This window comes from Vidua macroura, chromosome 13 (assembly GCF_024509145.1).
Source record: "Vidua macroura isolate BioBank_ID:100142 chromosome 13, ASM2450914v1, whole genome shotgun sequence".
NCBI classification, from domain to species: domain Eukaryota; kingdom Metazoa; phylum Chordata; class Aves; order Passeriformes; family Viduidae; genus Vidua; species Vidua macroura.
The window spans coordinates 14620175-14638174 of NC_071583.1; the positions used below are offsets into that span (position 1 = coordinate 14620175).

At 52.2% G+C, this 18000-nt stretch overlaps 2 protein-coding genes across 2 annotated transcripts in view; one reads left to right on the plus strand and one right to left on the minus strand.

Moving 5' to 3' along the window:
• Positions 1–18000, minus strand: part of DNAH1 (dynein axonemal heavy chain 1) — a 71982-nt gene that overhangs the window by 2779 nt on the left and 51203 nt on the right. Inside the window, exons 51-73 of the mRNA XM_053989438.1 lie at positions 17021–17229; positions 16048–16219; positions 15493–15684; positions 14826–14936; positions 13577–13762; positions 8637–8828; positions 8015–8182; positions 7552–7743; positions 7010–7141; positions 6669–6794; positions 6140–6259; positions 5190–5339; positions 4624–4784; positions 4281–4506; positions 3999–4194; positions 3647–3798; positions 2973–3169; positions 2427–2571; positions 1831–1989; positions 1280–1411; positions 923–1093; positions 337–516; positions 83–259 (exon numbers count right to left, since the gene is read on the minus strand). Coding sequence (XP_053845413.1) covers positions 83–259; positions 337–516; positions 923–1093; positions 1280–1411; positions 1831–1989; positions 2427–2571; positions 2973–3169; positions 3647–3798; positions 3999–4194; positions 4281–4506; positions 4624–4784; positions 5190–5339; positions 6140–6259; positions 6669–6794; positions 7010–7141; positions 7552–7743; positions 8015–8182; positions 8637–8828; positions 13577–13762; positions 14826–14936; positions 15493–15684; positions 16048–16219; positions 17021–17229 — 3846 coding nt within the window. The remainder of the gene's footprint in view (positions 1–82; positions 260–336; positions 517–922; positions 1094–1279; positions 1412–1830; positions 1990–2426; positions 2572–2972; positions 3170–3646; positions 3799–3998; positions 4195–4280; positions 4507–4623; positions 4785–5189; positions 5340–6139; positions 6260–6668; positions 6795–7009; positions 7142–7551; positions 7744–8014; positions 8183–8636; positions 8829–13576; positions 13763–14825; positions 14937–15492; positions 15685–16047; positions 16220–17020; positions 17230–18000) is intronic.
• Positions 9311–12664, plus strand: LOC128813952 (HAUS augmin-like complex subunit 3). Its single transcript, XM_053989439.1, has 4 exons — positions 9311–10555; positions 10707–11146; positions 11789–12008; positions 12413–12664. The coding sequence occupies exons 1-4, from the start codon at positions 9311–9313 to the stop codon at positions 12662–12664; spliced, it is 2157 nt and encodes a 718-aa protein (XP_053845414.1).

Genomic DNA, 18000 nt, shown 5'->3' on the forward strand with positions numbered 1-18000 from the left:
GCAGTGCGTTTCAGAGAGGAGAGATCCCCTTTGCACTGTGACAATCCCCCTATGAGCTGCAATTTGTGACTTGAGTACTTACATTGAGGTCAGAAGAGGTACTGATCTGCTTGTAGATACCTGATTCAGAATAGGCAAAGTCAGGACTTAAAACCTCAGGTTTGTAGAAATCTTCCAAAATGCTCATGATGCAGCGCCGGTCCCAGTCGTCGGTCACACGGCCGCCGTAGTTGATCTCCCCAGCTGTGTATTTCAGAACCTGCAAGAGACCCCACCATGGTTCTGATCCATGTCTGCATCATGAGCCTGTTCCCTCACAGGGGGCGCAGCTCTCACCTTGTAGGGAATTTCTGCATATTCGTTCAAGAACATGTGCAGCTGACTGATGCAGATGCGGAGGTCTCCGTCTGTGAACTCATAGGGGATATTGAACCCCAGAGGCCCAAACTTTCTCCTCTCCAGCATGTTCCCATGGAAGAAGCAAAGTGACAGCAACAAAGATTTAAACTCTGTGACCTGTGGGAAACAGGGAGAGTTGCTCAGCTTGGGAGGAGACATCCTTGGAGGAAGTCAGGTCCTGCTGGGACCTGGCAGAGCAAATGTGCCAATTCAGGAGTGCCAGCTGGAGCGTGGAGCAGGGGAAACCTCAGTCAGTGCTGCTGTGCTGGGGAAGGCCATGGCTCACTCCTTGCTTAAAGAGAGCTGCAAATGCCTTATGCCAGGCCTCCAAAATACTGTTGCTTCTGTTTCTCAAAGTAAAACTTCCAAGTGGCCATTCAGAGATGTGAGTTTATGAGAAACACCTCCTTCTCTAGCACATGGATTCTCTAATGGGGAGGAAGATCTATGCCTGGAGAGGAGCAACATCCAGGTGGAAAGCATAGAATGGGGACAGCAAGCCAAAGCACAATCTGGGTCTTACCTTGGAGCAAGAATTCAAGAAATCATCACTGAAACTAATGTAGGACTTGAGCAGGTTAGCCTTGACCCCACGGGGGGGCTCGATGGTCATCTTGGAGCCATTCTGGAGAATGGACACAGGGAAGTGGTTGCTCGGCAGACTGGTGAGCCACAGGCGAAAGTCCGGATGCACCTGGAGGTCCAGAAGGCAGCAAGTGCTCAGAGGGTGCAGGCACAGCCCCTGCAGCTGCTCCTGCACTGACCCTCTGGTTCTTTAAAGAGCCTATGGATGGGTCTGAACTAGAGCTGGGCTCCTCCCAGGCTGCAGCCTCCTGCCTGTTATCCTCAGAGTGGGCACCTGCTCAGTAAAACATCTCACCTTGCTGGGGTCAATGCCCTCGATGAGTCTCTCCAGTGAAGGCATCCAGCTGGGGGCCAGGTGGCAGTTCTGGAAGAAGACCCAGTTGCCCTGCTCCATGGCACTGTGCAACATGGCTTCAGCACGGGGGCCCTGCAGAGGCAAAAGGGAGAGCTCAGAGACCCTTCCCTGAGAAGGACAGGGAAGCAGCTCCTTGGAACTGGCTGGAAGGACCACTGTCCAGAGCTATGGCCTGGCTTTGCCCCCATGGCTCAGCTGGATCTTTGTTGTTTGGTGGCACAGCATGTTTTTTTTTTACAGGTTGTACAAGCCTGTGAGGGAGGATGGAGGGAATATAAAAACTGCAGATGGATTTGGGAAGTTAGAGGGACTGTAGTGAGAGCTGCTGCAGCTCCTACCCCAAGGAGGTAGAAGGAGAAGGTTGGTGAGTAAGGGCCCTAGGGCATTGAGGGTGTTTTCACATTGCTGCAAGTGTTTGACCAAGTTGGAGCTTGGTGAGGTTGATACGAGTGCCAGGACACTGCTGTTCCAGGTATGCACTGACAGCTTACCTGTCCTTGGCCCAGAGAAATGGCAGCGAGCTTTTGTGTGAACTTCATTTCTTCAGCAAACTTGTAGAGGTCGGCAGCGGGGTCAGTGCCTGGGGACAGCACGAACACCAGGGGGGTGGTGGCAGTGGACTCCTTAAACACGACTGAGAGGTCAGTGGTCTGCAACAGAGAGTTGGTTGGAGTGGAGAGGCCGTAGTGGAACCATGCAGCACCTCCTCAGCCCTCCTGGCCTCCAGCTCTCCTCTAAGGCTTCAGTGTCCTCTTGGGTGCCAAGGCCAGGAACATGATCAGTGAGAACCATGTACAGCTCTCCTCTGGCTGCATTACGGTCAGGCCATGAACCACTTTCCCATTTGTCATTTGAACTCTTCCCTTGTACACCTGCAGTATCTGTCCCCTCCTAGTGTGGTTTAACTGGTGGGCATCAGAAAGGCTATCCCTCATCTGAGACATAGGTATTTCCCCAGCTGTGGGAGGAACGCTGTGGCTGTAGAGGGGCACGAGCACCCTCACTGCAATTGGTGGCCCATTTATCACGAGCTTGAGGCCTCCAGCTCCATTCCTGTCCCCACCAGCACCTGCTCTTGGCTGGTTACCTGCGGCTCGATGAAGCGCTGATCCAGGTTCAGCACCACAAAATCCTGCATGGCGTTGGTGATCTTGTCTCCACGCAGACACCGCAGAACCAGCAGCTTCTGGAAGGCATCAAGCTCATCTTCCCACTTCCCGGGCAAAGGCTCTCTGCAAAGCAATTAGGTGCATTTCTGGGGAATGTGCCATATCCCACACTCCACAGGAAGTACCCAAGTTGCCTGCAGGCAGCCATTGGGGCTTCATAAGGGACAAGGACCTTCCAGTCCCGTGACTGAGGTTGTTGTCTGTAGCTCTGAAACTATAAGCAGGCAAGCCAGAACTGCTTCCACTGGGGAAGCAGCAAATACTGCTAGGATAGGGCATTGAGATAAGGCTCTGCCTCAGGCAATAGTCACTCCTGAGGAGACAAGGCAGCGCCTCATCCTTCCTTTCCCTTGCACGGCACTGCACTGGAAGCAGAGCTGGCACTGTGGCTCTATCAGCTCCTCTTGCTCTCCCAGGGATGTCATGTGCAGTAGAGCTAAGCTGACAAAGCAGGGTACACTTGCCTGTGAGGGCTGAGGCTGTCAAAAATGGTCCTGAATCCTTCAAGGCTGTCTGCAAAATCGTTGTCAAAGCCAGAGAAATTCTTCAAGCTGCTTAAGGCCAGGATGTCTCCCCACGCTCTCTCGTTCAGCCAGGCTGGAGCTGGGTTGTCCTTCATCTCCTTTATGGCCCCTCCTGACAGCAGATACCGCCACTCATCCTGAGAACAGGATAGGATTTGGTCATGGATAATAGCCTACCCACCTGAGCCCACGGCACAGGGTGCCACATGCAATTAAAATCCTGTAGTATTCTTCTGGCTGCTCTCCTGCCAGGTGTGTGTGTGTCAAGGAGTAGCTGAGCTAGAGGGTCTGGTGAGATCAACATAGTGACTGCTCAGCTGCCACTCTCTGCTAACCCCTGCCTGCTCCCTCTGAACTCATTAACCTTTGTAGCAGCCTGGCAGCAAACTGGCAAAAGCTGCAGGGGATTCAGGCAGCTCTGCATGTAAACACAGAGAACAGTTTGAAAGCTGAATAAAGACAGAGGCCCCCGTGTTTGTCCAGCAGGCTGCCAAGCCTGTTCCTAACCCCAGGGAACAAGGTTCCTTTTCCACCCAGCACAGTTCTAGGGGCTGAACAGTCTGTGCTTGAGCTGCCCTGATGGATCCCTTCAAGGACTGGGGTGAGTTGCTCACCATATCGATCCGCCCCTCATTCATCAGGATCCGGGCGCTGACCAGGAAGGCGAACATGAGCTTGTGCTTCTCGAAGAGGCTGCGGCACACGTTGCAGTAGAGACTGAAGGTGATGTAGTTGTTGATGTTCTTCACCCGCTCCGTCAGCTCGTCTGAAAAAAAGGCAACAACCAGACAAGGGTGGGAGGTGCCATGGGGGATGTGGAGGGTGCTCTCCATGTCAGCTCTGGGCTCCTGGTCACAGAGGCACACCCACACCCTGCCCGGGAAGGACAGGTGCTGCTCTCACACGCAGATCGGGTGCAGATGTGGGGTGAGGGAGAGGAGAGGAGGGGCTGTTCTGGGCAGGCACCTGCTTTCTCAGAGTTACGGATCCCCAAGAGGAAGATGTTGAGGAACCACTCGAGTGAATACTGGTACATGGGGTCCACGTTGGACAGGTCTGAGACACAGAAGTAGAGGATCTGTGAGCGGACAGCCACAGGCACATACTGCATGCGGGTGATGTTGATGTCCTTCTCTGTCTGCTCGGCCACCGCCACCTTGGCCTGGAGGACAGAAGCGATGTCATGGTTAGTGGAGTGCTGGCAGGGGATGCATAGCTGCAGGGGGGATGGCACCTTTCACTTCTGACCTGGATCTCTCCTGCCTTCAGCTTGGATGCCTCCAATACTTTGATGAGCTCCAAGTCATCTACAGGGTTTCCTTCAGAAGTGCTGAGCCGATACAGGATCTGGTCTTCTATTTCCTTTAGTTCCTGACGCATCTGGGCATTGCTAACAATTAGCTGGTTTCTGTCTTCTTCTAAGTCAGGCCGCTCTGCAGCCACCACTTCTCCCAACAGTTGGTCTTCCAAGCCACTACAACAAAAGCCACGGAAGTGAGGGTGGCAGGGGAGGGGGCAACATGCCCGAGGGTCTGAGGACTGCAGAATGAGGCTGAGCAGCATGGGCAACTAATGGGGTAAAAGCAGGTACCTGGGTGACAGGGTGAAGTTGATGAGGGTGAGCTTTGTGGAGACCTCAGGGCTGTAGTGAGGGTTGGGCAGCTTGGTGGTGATGTACATCTTGAAATCATCATGGTAGGGGATCACTGTATCCCCCAGCTTCAGCACGGTGCTGCCTTGCTGTTTGAAGGTCTGTACCAGAGAAGGACAAATACAGGGAGGCTGGGATGGCTACCTCTTGTGAGGGAAGGCATCCTGTTCTGCCCTGGGCTCTGAAGTCAGGAGAGTCTGAAGGCTCTCAGGACAGAGAAGCTCCAAGTTTCCCTGTGGAACTAAAGGCCTGAATGTGAAGACAGTAGTTGTATTTCGTGGCCCTGCCTCCCAGGCAGAGATGCCTGCTGGCAGAAGACCACTGTGTGCAGGAGGTTGTCAGGGTGTTGGAGCCCTGGCCGAGGCATGGGACTCACTCATCCATGTGAGTTCTGCCTGCCCACAGAGACCTACAAACGCACCCCACCCCATGGCACCCTGGCCAGCTGGCCCCTTACAGCTCAGCCAGGTACCCACTGCCCTCCTTGCCAAGGGGAGACACCAGACCTCTTTCAGCAGGACTGGCTCAAGGACTGGATCCAGCTCCTCGCCGACATTCTCCAGCAGGAAGGGCTTCCCAAAACTAATGGTGTTTTCCAAAGTGGAGAGGAAGTCCCGGTCACTCAGCTTGGCCACCTCCAGGCTGTTTGCCCTCTCCTGAAAGGCAGCAGGGGAGGGCAGGGTTTCTGTGGTGTCCTGCCACCTTCACATCCAGGTCTGGTGCACAGTACACCTCTCACTGGCCTGATTTAGCTGTCTGGGGCAGCAGAAATAATATCTTTTCTTGCTCAGCTAGACTTTGGCTATTTTGGCAAGTTTATCCCACATTAGCAGGCACTAGAGACAGCTGAATGAGGTAGCAGAAAAGGGGGGAAATAGGGACAATGTCCTTCACAGAGCCATACCCCTCTGGAACCCCACACTGCTAATTCAGGGCAGAGCCTACAAAGTGAGAACAGGTGAGAAAAGCTCTCAGGGAGCAAAGCAGGAGCAGCTGCCTCAGCCTCCTGCCTGATCCTTCAAAAGGGCAGAAGAGGTGCTGGTCAGTGTTTTCAGCACTTTGGGAGTAGGGAATGTACTCAGCAGCCAGGTAATGCCACCCTAAGCCCTCTGTGCTAGAAACCTGAAAACCATTATGGGAGATGCCGGTGTTGTTTTGTGAGGTGAAGGCTCCCAGAATGTTACTGGACACCCATCAGAGTGGGAATGTGATTTTCTTGCTGCCTTGCTTGCTTATATGAGGGCTCTTCCTGCCCTGTGCTGCTTTCCCTGAGAAGGGAAATCCACCTGGGATGAATGTGGGTGTGGAGACTGTCTGGTGCTGGTTAGGTTGGGCTGCCACAGCATGGGGCTTTGCAGCTCTAGAGCCCAAAGCCTGCAGTTGCTCTGCACAGCTCCTGACAGAAAACTGTTTCCCCTGTCCTGGCAGATCTGGCTTTCCTCCCCACAGCTCTTACCAGATTCTTGATCCACTTGTTTGCTTGTCCTTGTGGGTCTATGTAGTGATTCCAGCGCAAGGAAAATTGGGTTATTACCCCATTCTCCACAGATAGGGCATCGTTGGGTAAACCAGCAATCTAACAGGGTAGAAAATGTTGTTGGGACACCTGGTAATGCACATAGGTGACCAGAGAGAAGCCCTAGCTGCCCTGGTCCCTGAGTACTCCCAGTGGGTGGACAGGCAATGGTGGTGAAGGTACCTCTGCCAGCAGCCAAGCCCTGGGATGGGGCTGTGCTCTGGGGTCAGGCCTGGGCAGGCTATGGCCAGAGCTTGGCTCTGGGACTGGTGTTTGTAAAGAACAAGCCTTAGGACAGCAATTCCAGTTCTGCAGTGTGGAGATACTCGGCCATTATCCAGCTGCTTGGTGTGGGAGCTTGCCCTTTGGTCCAGGGGATCCTGGTGAGTGGTGAGCTGACTGTTTTAGTCTTTACCTGAGGCCCCTTCTTCCTCAAGTATTGTTTGGTTTGGGTTTTTTTGAAACTTGCCTGCCAGGAGCGGATTTCCACGGGGTCCCCAAGGGTGTTGATGAGGCTTGCATCCTCACTGTGGGGAATGTCATTTTTGACCAGCTCCTCCATCCACTCTGTGGACAGTGCTGCACGGTAGTCTCCCTGCCATGAGAAACACCATCATAGCCTTTCTTTCAGTTGCAGCTAGTCTGTTGTGAGTATCTAAACCCTCCTGTTCCCATTCAAATGGGCTCTGTGCAGCCTCTTGCACAAGTGGAGAGAGATCCTGGAGGGATTTTGCACCCTTGTGTCTTAATCCTTTCTCCCTGGCCAGGACAGCAGAGCTGTAAACTGAGTGCTGACCACTGCACACTTACTGTGAAAGGGCCCAGGTAGGCCACAAAGCCAGCTGCAACCAGCACGTCCCCAGAGCTGTTGTTGATTTTGTCATCCAGGCTCTCCACAGTGTCCTGCCAACGCACCTTCTCATCAGCCAAGCTGTTGATGAGCTGTGGGATAAGTTGGACATGTGAGAGCTGCTGTGAGGTCTAACCTTGTCCTGCTGCTCTCTGGGTAATGCTGCAGGTGACTTTGGTGACCAGAGGTTGGAGTGCCCCCTGACATAGTCTGAATTCTGTTTGGCTTTAAGCACTCAGTACTGGGATTACTAGGCTGCTCTCAGATGTCCTGGAGAACCATTGTAAACTGAGGAAACTGTGCACAGGAGGACAGCAGCTTTTTACATGAGTGCCTGGCTAGCTTAGCTTTCCAGTCCTGTTGAGCTGCTGAGATTAGGCCAGGTAGCTTCAGCCTAGGATTGTCATGAGCTGCAGGCACATGGGTGTTTTCACCACTGTGCTGCTTGATCTGAACTTGAGCTGCCTCTCATAAGCAGGCAGAACCTAGCTCTGTCCCTTACCACGTCGGCACGGGCCAATCTCTCCAGACACTGCTCACACTTCCTCTCCAACTCCTCCTTATTGGCTTTGCAGGCCTCGTACTTGGCTTGCAGCATGGCAATGCCATCTTCAACCTCCTTCAGGCGTTGCTTAGCTTCGTCAAGGATCAGTTGGGTGGCACGCAGGTCCTCCTCTGCCTCCCGCAAGGCTTGCTGGGGAGATGCACAAGGAAACAGTGGGTGTGTTGGGTATGTGGTCAGGCTCTTCCCCCAGCTTGAAGCAAGAGCTGGTTTTCAATAAAAGCACTTGCTGGTAGGTGCTAGCTACTGATATCTCAATATCTCAGTCACTCCAATCCCTGGATGACAAAGGCATTATGTCCTGACCTACAGAATGTATGGATTCCCAGCATCTCCTGCAGAAAGGAGCTGCCAGTACTGTGTTCCCAAACACCAAAGGCAACTGGGTCACACAGTTTCTTACCCGCTTGGGCTCCACGACCTTGGCCACAAAGTGGTACTTGTGCATGGCACGCACCCACTGGCAGATGGAGGTACAGGCTTTGGACACCTTGGCGATGGCAGCTGGCTGAAACTCGTCATTGTCAATGTAGGGCTGGATGGCCTTGATCACACTGTCTGGAATATTGTCCTGCAAAGAACGGTGGGAGAGAAAGAGACTCTCCTCAGTCAGATCTCTAGCATGCTCATCACTGATCTCCTAAGGGTTTCCCCCAGAGGCAGCAGCACCCCAGGACCTGACAGGATGGTCAAGGCATCACACTGGAGCAAAAATAATCAAATGATTGCATGTTGAGGTCTGGGAGCCACAACTGTGGAATTGGATAAATCCCTTCCCGTACCACTTCTATCTAGCTCCTCCCCAAAAAAGAGCAGGGGGACAGAATGTGAAGACTTGTGTGTCTGGGTTCCATTACATTGAAGTGCACCCAACTCACATGAGGGCTTCCAGGCCAAATACACCCTCGTCCTTGGTGGTGCTGAAGGGTGTTGCCCACAAGGAGCTCAATTTGTTACTGCTGTGAGAAGGATGTCTGTGAAGCAATGCCTGATCCCAGTCGCAGCTTCCTTCTGCCACTGCTTACCTTATCATAATCATACAGGCTGTTCAGGAACTGCACTGGGTCCTGGAGAAGGGCCCTGCCTGGCTCCCAGTAATCATCCACCTTGGTGCCTATCTTTTCTCCTGCCACCTTTTTGGGCTTTTTTCCATGCATAATGCAGACAGCTTCAATCACAATCTTCACACCAGGGGGAGGCCGCTGCAGGGCTCGTACCTGCAAAACCCAAATGGAACAGTGGGTTAACCTGATTCTCTGGGAGATGGGGTGCTCATCCCTCCCTCAGCTGGGCCAGAGGAGACTGGGACCAGAGGCAGGACAATTCAAGGATGCAATACACAGGCAGGAAGGACAGGGATTTGAAGGGAAAGCTGGTTATCAGAAAGGGCATGGAACAAACTAAATATAGGCTGAAAAACCTTGCTCTGCTACTCTAATAGGTGTGTCCCGATGGGCTGAATATGTCTTGGCAAAGGAGATAAATCTGTATGGCGCTAGGGAGAACAATGTATGGAAATTGGACACAGGCAGGCTTTCTCCCTTGTTCTATGGGCTCTCATTTGTCTTGTACCCCACCACAGCAATGAGCTGGTCTTCAGCACTTGTGGAGGGACTGCTTGAGTCTTCCCTCAAACAGGAACCTAGGAGTGCTGCTGCAGCACCCTTGAGATGACTGTGGGTGTTCAGGACCTCTGAGGATGACTCCTGCTTTTTCCCTTCTAGTGCTGACCATCCTTGCCATGTTCAGCTGGAGGTATTCCCAGGCCTTCCCACTGGAGACTGTCAACAGAGCAGCGGACTTTATGGCAAAGCTGAGGCTGATCTACCCCCATGCAGACACCCTCTGTGAGAAGGACTTCGAGTGGCTCTTTGACTGCCCTGAGACAAAGCAGTTCCTCGAGTGGTTCTGCAGCATGGTGGGTGAGGAGAATGTGCTGAGCCCAGCTGAAGTGAAGGCCTATGAAGCCCTGCTGGCTGCAGGCAAACCCATCTTGGAAGGTGATGCCTTGGAGAAGGCCCTGCAGATGTGCTGCCAGGCCCCACAGCTCCTGAGCTCGATAGTGGATGAGGGGTCCTCTCAAGAGGCCCTGCAGCAGGAGTTTCAGGAGCTGAAGCACTATCGTGACTGCCAGCTCTGGAGGTACAGGAAACTGATGGCTTGGACGAACAAGCTGCAGCAAGAGCAGAAGTACTTGGAGGAGCAGGAGAAATTGGTGAAGCAGGAGTTGAGGGTGGCTCATATGGACTTGAAAGCAAAGATCTTCAAAACCAGAGCTGTCTTGAGCCAGGTCAGCAAGGCTGCAAAGCAGGTGTCAGAGTGTCCTGGGAACATGGGGATGGGCCAGCTGCCAACACTGCTGTGCCAGATAGATCTTGCTCCTTACCTGGAGCAAGAACAAAAGGCCACTGATGCATTTGAGAGCTTCATCCAGCAGGTCCTACCAGAGAGTGTTCAGGCTCCAGATGTTTGGGAAGCAAGTGCACAGGGAGAGAGCAGCCTGAGGGAAGCGCTGGAGGCTGAGACACAAATGGACTCATATTGTGAAATACCAGAAGAAAGAAAAGGAGCTCCTTATCAAGAATGCACAAAAACACTGTGGAGGGTGGCACCAGCAAGCTGGGGAAAATTGATCCAAGGCTCAAAGGCAGAGCTCCTAGTGGAGGGAGGGAATGAGAGAGACACGGAGAGTGTGGAGAGAGATCGCAGCCAGGAAGTCACAGAGAGAAAGGACACCAAGAGAACATCAATGCCAAAAAGTCTTGGGACTGATGAAGTTGAGCTGCTGGAGGACCAAGACAGCTTCTGGAAGGAGCTGGGCCGAATTGAGACAGCACATATCTGTGCCCGGAGGGAGGTTATAGTCACAGCAGCAAAAGTGGAAGGTGCCCAAGCTGCGCTGGAGTGGGCCCAGAGGACTCTGAAAGCTCTTGAGGGTAATCAGGTATGGCTAGTGCCCCCATTCCTCCATCATCCTATGTAGCAGGGTCTGCCTGTCCCTCCTGCTGACCACTGGAGCACAGCTGACAAGTTGGGAGGGGGTGGCAGAGCCAGGCAGCGCAGTGTCACCAGGCTGTTTGTGTCCCCCTGCACAGCAGGCCGTCGAGGCTGAGCTCCAGAGCCAGGCTGCCGTGCTCCAGAGGCAGCTCCGCGCCCTGCGTTTCGACATCGCGCAGACTCTGACGCACCAGCTGCCGCCCCTGCTGAAGGCAGAGGCCCGCCGCTTTCGCCTGCCCATCCTGCACAAGCACTTCAGCCTGGAAGTTGCCCGCCTCCAGAACACTGCCAGGAGGCAGGAGGAGGCGGCGGCATGGCTGTTGAGCCAGCACAGCCGCCTGGACCTGCTGGAGCTCCAGCTGAAACGGGAGAGGAAGGAGCTGGAACAGAAGGCTGCTTGGCTGGAGAAGATCGAAACCATCACAAGGGAATCCCAGACCAGGCTGCAGAAGCAGCAGATCTACTTCAGAGATGCCAGGCCCTCCCCGAAGGGTCATCCACGCAAATGGATAGACCCCAAAGACCTCACTGCTGTACGGTAAGGGCCTGGGGGGTCTGAGCTTGAAGAACAAACTAGGTGTGGGGACAGTGGCATGGGAATGGCTGAGACAGGCAGCGGACCCAAGCTACCAGATAGACTAGCAGTGCTCTTCTGCCAGTCCAGAGCCACTGTGACTCCATGGTGGTGTGAAATGCCCCAGATCTGCTTCTTTCTGGCTGGCTTGGACTGATGAAGCAAAATAATGGAGAATGGAATAAGTACAGAGAACAGAAGTTTTTTCTAGATTATTAAGGTAGAGAGTATAGAGGCAAGTCCTCAGCCATGGAGAAGGGGTACTGGGCCACAAGAAACCACAAGCTGCTTAGAGCAAAACCTTTCTTTGACTAGGTGTCCTGCATTGACTGGGTCTTCTCAGTCTTCCCCACACAGTTTTGGAGTAGCTGGTGCTGGCGTCTGCCAAAAAGAAATCACACACTGGCTCTTGAGCCAGCCTGCTCCTTTATGGTGCTCTTCCTAGAGCTCCATGACATGGGATGCTCACCAGGAGTGGCTGTCTTCTCATTGCTGACACACATCCATTTGTATCCCAGTCTTACAGTGCACAACAACCTCAGAGCCCTGTTCTTGCTCAGTGCTGGTGCTGCACTCACAGCTCTGGTTGGCTGTCCCCTCTTACAGGCTCTGGGACATGCTGATGGGGAAAGATCAGAAGAAGCAGCAGCCCTTCCGCAGCTATGCGGCCTTGGCAGCCAAGTGCTCCCAGCTGGTTCAGGACAAGAGGGCACTGGAAGCCCAGCTGGAAGCTCCTATGCCCCAGGTGTCTGCCCTGGAGTCCTCCATGGAAGTGCTCTATCACCAGCTGTACAACAGCTCCAACCAGCTGCAGGTCTCCTCACCGGTAAGGAAGCGCTCCTCCTCCCCTGGGCCTTGCTGGGTGGCAGCAGGTAAGCACTGGGGGCCCTCTGCCATCCTCCATGGGTGCAGGGGGGACACCTCACTGCCTCTCAGCCACAGAGGGAGGGGAGGTTGGCCTGATCCTTGCCTTGTCCCAAAAACCCTCCAGTGAGGCAGCGGCTGGCTATGGGACAAAGGTGATTCTCACTGTGTCTCACATGTGCTGCTCAGTGTTGAGATGGGGTGCCTTAGGCAAGGTGTGCCAGTAAGCCACCTCTGCTCCTTGGACTGGGAGGGTTTGGAGAGCTGGGTGGGTAGTTTGTATCTGGAGGGCTGAGCTGTTCCACAGGCATTAGGAAGATCCCCTTATTTCTCCATTTTCACATGAGTTTGGGCTCTGTCCCTTAGGAGATCTCTGAGCTGATGCAGCAATTGGTCATCATGGAGGATGACCTCTACCAAAAGCTGACAGACCTCCTGAGTGACTTGGAGGTCAAGCGCAGGTCTCTGGAGAACCCCATCCTGCAGGCAGAGCGCAACCTTTATGTGCATTTTTACTGCAATGAGGATCGGCTGAGAGAGGTGGTGGAGGAGCTGGAGAAGCAGGCATCAGCTTCCTCCAAGGGACCCCCGAAGGAGCTGCCCTATGGAAAGGAGTAGGTCAAAGAGATCCCTGCTCCCTGCCACAGTAGTGGTGCCCTCTTTTGGTTGGGCTAATTCTGGTCTGGGAGAGAACGCTGGTGTCTCTGCTCCGGTGACAGGTTATGTGGGTAATGACCTGGCAGCTGGATTTAAAAGAAACTAGGAGCTTAATCCTTAAATACAGAGTTTCTGGGGGCTGGTGTAGATGAGGTATAAGAAATTGATGCATCTTGTGGCATTGGAAGCCTTGGATAGACAAGACACTTCCTGTGCCAGCTCTACAAAAGGATGGGTGCTGGGGGCAAGTGGACCAACACTGTCTGTGTCTTTCCCCACTTTCTGAGGAAAGGAGTTTTGTGTGTTTTTGGGAGAATAAAAAGGTCTGTTACTCACAAATGCAGATCAATAAGCCTGTCCCCGTGTGGTGAAATCTGTACTTATTGAGTGTGCTGTCTTGGCTGTAATGCTTGCAGGCTCAGAATCACCCTTCTTTCTCTCACTAGCCTATTTCAAGCCAGTATTCCTTGAATTCAGCCTGCTGTTTCTTCTCTGCCTGTGATGGATCCCTTTTCAAAGAGCCTGCAGGTTCAGTGTGCTGCCAGCTCTGTCCCTGTGTTGCACAGTCAGTACTTGGGGTTGCTTGGTGGTAGCTGCTGCCTACCGCTGTGGACAGGCATGTGGGGTGAGCCCTCCCCCACAGCATCTCCAGGACATGCTAGAAACACCCAGGGGCCACTTACTGCCTTTCTTACCTTCAATTTGCATTGGTGAGAAGCTGCATGGGCAGTGGCCCAGAGTGAGCCCAGGGGGGCGGATGGGTAGAGGAAAAGGCTGAGGATGTTGCAAGACTATTGAAAGGCAGCTGCTGCAAAGGGAGATGCTGTCCTTGACCAGACCCAGCTCTGCCACCCTCTCCCTTGACACAGTTACCTCTGTAACATCATTTCTGTTGAGGTTCTTCAGGCTGGCAAGAGCAGCATCCAGGGCTGGGAGGGCTTCAGCCAAGTCCTTCTGAGCATCATCTGCAATGGCTTGGGCTGTCTGAGCTTTCTCATTGGCCTTTGCCTCCTCAGCCTGCACAGCACTTCTTGTCTCTTCAGCCACAGCTGTGTCCACCTGCAACATCAGAGATAGCCTCAGAAGCATGCTGGAGGCAGAGCTTGGCTTGGAACTGCTAGAAAAGGATCACAGCTGTCCTGGCAGCTTGTGTGTCTTCTTCCAGCAGACCTCAGGGACCTAACTGCTGCAGAGGATGCCCTTCCTGCACCATACTGGGAGAAGGTTTTTGTCAGCCTGTATAAACCATCCACAAGCTCCAGCTCTGGCTGTGCCTGAAATTATGTTAGTCTTGCAGGGATTAGGTGCTCTGCCCATTTTCCTATTGGCACAAGTAGAGGATGCATAGGGTTGCAAATTTGTAGGGAGATGGAGGAATAGGAAGATATGCTTAGGGGTTTGTTTCTAAAACTGCCACTTCTGCATACCCCAAGGGTTAAAACACTACCAGAGGCATAAAGGAAATGTGGAATAAAGCCAAATCCTTATCTGCTGTGTGGGAATTTAGGTGGTTGCAGATTCTTTCCACTCTGCATGCAGAGCTGTATTATATTAGTGTCCCCGTTCACTGTCCCAGTGTGGCCACCCCAAAGCAGGAGATAGGCAGGGAGGAACACAAGGAGAGAAGGCAGTGACAGCTAACTCAGCACAGTTCCCTCTTCTGAAGTGGCATGAGCGACTGTGTGATGGTCTTTGAGGTTTGGGGGGCAGGCTGCAGCTGGATCAGCTCCCTGGGAATGGGATGTGGAGGAATGATCCTGTTCAACAATGAGTCTGGCTTAGAGCTGCTTAGGCCACCTCAGGATTGTGTTAGTGTTGCTAGACTGTGCTTGCAAGGGCCTGGGAGCTCGGCTGACTGACCCTGGGTGGTGCTTTAGACAGGGGCACGGGAGCCATTGCTTCTGCAACAAATGGTGCTCACCAGCAGCAGAGCAGGACCCCAGCAGGAGGCAATTTTTGCTGTCAGTGCAGCTCTGCACAAATATCTGCCATGCCAATCTGCAGTGCTTTTAGCTCTGATCAAGCAGGAATTTGCACAATCTCTGCCAGGCCCCTCCAGCCCGTGTCCAGTCCAGTCTGAGCAGTCAGAATCAGACAGTGCAGGGCTGCCCAGCAGCTGTACCTTTATCTGTTCTATGGTTGCCTCGGTGTCCTTGGCTGCCTGTGCCAGGAGAGGGCGGGAGGACTCCAGCTCCTCCTGCATCTTCGCTACATCCTCTGCTGTTCGCAGGAGCTATGGGAGCAAAGCAGAGGTAAGAGCAGGGGCAGCAGCCATGGAAAGCCCTAGGAAGAGGCTGTGCTGCTCTGGAGGGTGCTCCCTGCCAAGCGTTGGGCTGCCCAAAGCACAGGTCTTGCCCTGGCTCCTGCTTAAGCAACAATCTGACACTGTTGTGTGCTTATAAACAGTAGTCCTCATGTTGCCTGCACATGTTAAGCATTACTTCATAAGCTTGTGGCAATGAGGCAGCAGAATAATGTTTCTGTTAGAAGGCTTTCAATTACAAGGTTAATAAGGAACATCCTGAGAGCTGAGCTACACAGAGGTCTGTGGTCCCCAAAGACTGGGGATCATTATTCTTTAGAGCTGTTACAGACTACTCAGACCTTCAGAAAGCCTGGCCCTGGCAGAAGGCATAGTTCTTACTTGCTTTAGCCTGAGTTTTTTCCTATTACACAGGACATGTGTAGGACATCTTAATGCATGTCTGCAGCTGTAAATACACTGCTCAGAGGGTGGCCCCACTGCATAAGGGGTGGCCCCAAAACTTTCCTGGGTATGAGGGACAAACCTTGTCTAGCCCACTTTGCATCCTGTTCTTGGCCGTCTTCAGTTCCTGTTGCTTCTTTCCAATGAGGGAACTGAAGATGCTGAGGAACTCCAGGTAGCTTTTGGGAGTGACATAATTGTGTCTGCCCAGTTGTGCTAGGAACAACTGGCACTTCTTTGCCACACTCTGGTGGATTGCTACACATACTTGAATCTACAAGGAGAAAGGAAAGAAATAAGGAAAGGAAAGAAACATTCAGTACTGAACATGTGAAAGGCAAATCTATGTGATGCTCAGAGAGAGCAAAAGGGGCTTATGAAGAACCAACTATACAGTCACAGCAGAGCTCATGCATGTGGGGGGCTTTAGTGCCACAGAGGGCTGGCAAATGGCTCAGCCCGTTTCAAGGCATACAAAAGCTATGCAGCTCTGCATTTGAATGATCCTGCCATGGAACATTTCTGCTGCAGGGTAGGACACTTCTGAAGGTGTGCCCTGCTTCTGTTGTCTTGGTGTATGCAGCGACACAGCACACCGAGCACATGGGAGCAGAGTATCCTCGTGTGTGGCACGTACCATCCCGTCCATATCGTCGTTACCGCTGCCCAGGAGTGGGAGTTCACTCAGGAAGGAGGAAGCAACGCTCTGCAGGGCTTCAGCAGGCCACTCATTGAACCAGTCGATGGTACAGCAGTTCACAAGAGAGGGGAACTGCCTCAAGCGTGCACGGAACACTTCTCCGATCGGGCTGAGGGCAAGGCGTGCAGAGATGTGTTACAGCTGGCTCTACATACAAGGACAAAATATCTTTCCTTCTGCAGAACCACCCTGATACTTTGTGGAGCAAGAGGGACAGGAATACACCCAGGGAAGGAGGGAAAAGGGGAATGACAGTTCAGGCAGTGAGCTGCATGCCCAAAGGTGCATGTCTGAGCTCATTCCTTGGCTTGGGATATTCTGGAAGTATTAAGATGGTAGAAGGGTGATGTTTTATGGGTCTCTCTCTAGGGACAAACTTAAGGGATAAAAAAATAAATGTGCTCTGAAGTTTATTTCAAGCAGGTGTGTGCAAAGATCACATCACCAAACCATAACCATAGCCCTGATTTTTCTACTTGTTCTTGCACTGAGAATGCCCTGTACCTTCTGGTATCCCTCCTGCAAGGGAGCAAGCTGGTTATGGACTATGCATTGGATTAATGAGTGAACATGGAGCAACTGAGCCCCAAATTCAAGCAAGATATGTATGTAACAAATAGCTCAATGGTGCAGAGAGGAGGAGGAGGAACCTTGTGTTTAATCTGAATCACATATAATCATACTCTTGAAAAATTCAAACTTCATCTTGAGACCAACAAAGAGTAAAAAATAATAAAAAAAGAAAATCTAGTCCTAGGGGAAGGTGTTATGCAAACCATACTCCTATTCTTCCTCCTTCTCCAAAGGCTGGGGCTTGGAAATAAAGATCCCATTACACAGTGATGAAAGGCAAAGGATAAAGAAGGAATAACTAGCATTAAAAGCATGGAGTTGTAGGCCTGAAGTGTACCTCATGCACAGGACCATGTGGATATTGCTGCGAACCCGTGCTGTGTATGCAGCCATCAAATTGGCTTTGGTGGGCTGCTGCCCCAGATCTCGAACAATAGGCTTCATAGCTGTCATGATCTGGTCTTGGTCCTCGGGGTTGTAAATGTTGGGAATGTCACCAGAGTTGAGCAAGTTGTTGATATCTTCGAGGAAGGACTCACTTTTAATCTAAGTAGATAGTAAAAAAAAAAAAAAAAGCAGTTTCTTAAGTCAGAAGACACTCATGTCTCACATGCCATGGAGATAATTTCTGCATAAATACAGCCCTCAGCCTCAGTAATAGGAAACAATTTTTGTGATGATTTGGCTCCAGAAAGGCACACCCTAATTCTTGTCCAGCACTTCCAATTAAACAGCCATATTTCAGGGGTGAGGGGGTGTGTTTGAGAACAAATATCCTTCTGTCCATTCCCTGTCTCCTTACAGACAAATTGAGCTCAGGCTCTTGCTCCCTGCCTCTGCAGCCAGACTCCAGACACCTTGGTTGCTCCAGGTCTTTGTTCCTCCAGCACAGAACACTTCATTATTAAAATAAAGCTTATCAATGTGGGAGACAGAGTAATTGTAGGGATGTGTCACAGGCTGTGGGACGATCTCCCTCCAGCGCTACATTCACCTCTCCACCTTTGCTACATCAGAAATACACAGCATCCATCTCCTTGACTAAATTTACCCTCTTGGGCCCCTGTGCTCCCACATATGCTTCTCACTGCAGGGGAAAGGCTGCAAGAACAAGTAGCATTTGACTGATGCTCATCTCACTGCTTAGGGCTCTGCCACAAGGGAATGGTTCCTATGATAATGAAGGCAGTAAAAAAGCCTATGGGGAACATAACTGTGATCCCAGAAGTGGAAATTGGCCTACTCATTAGCAAGTTACAGTTTACAGCCAGCATTATCCTCTGGGACCAGCAGGCATAAGGTCCTAAACTTACTCTC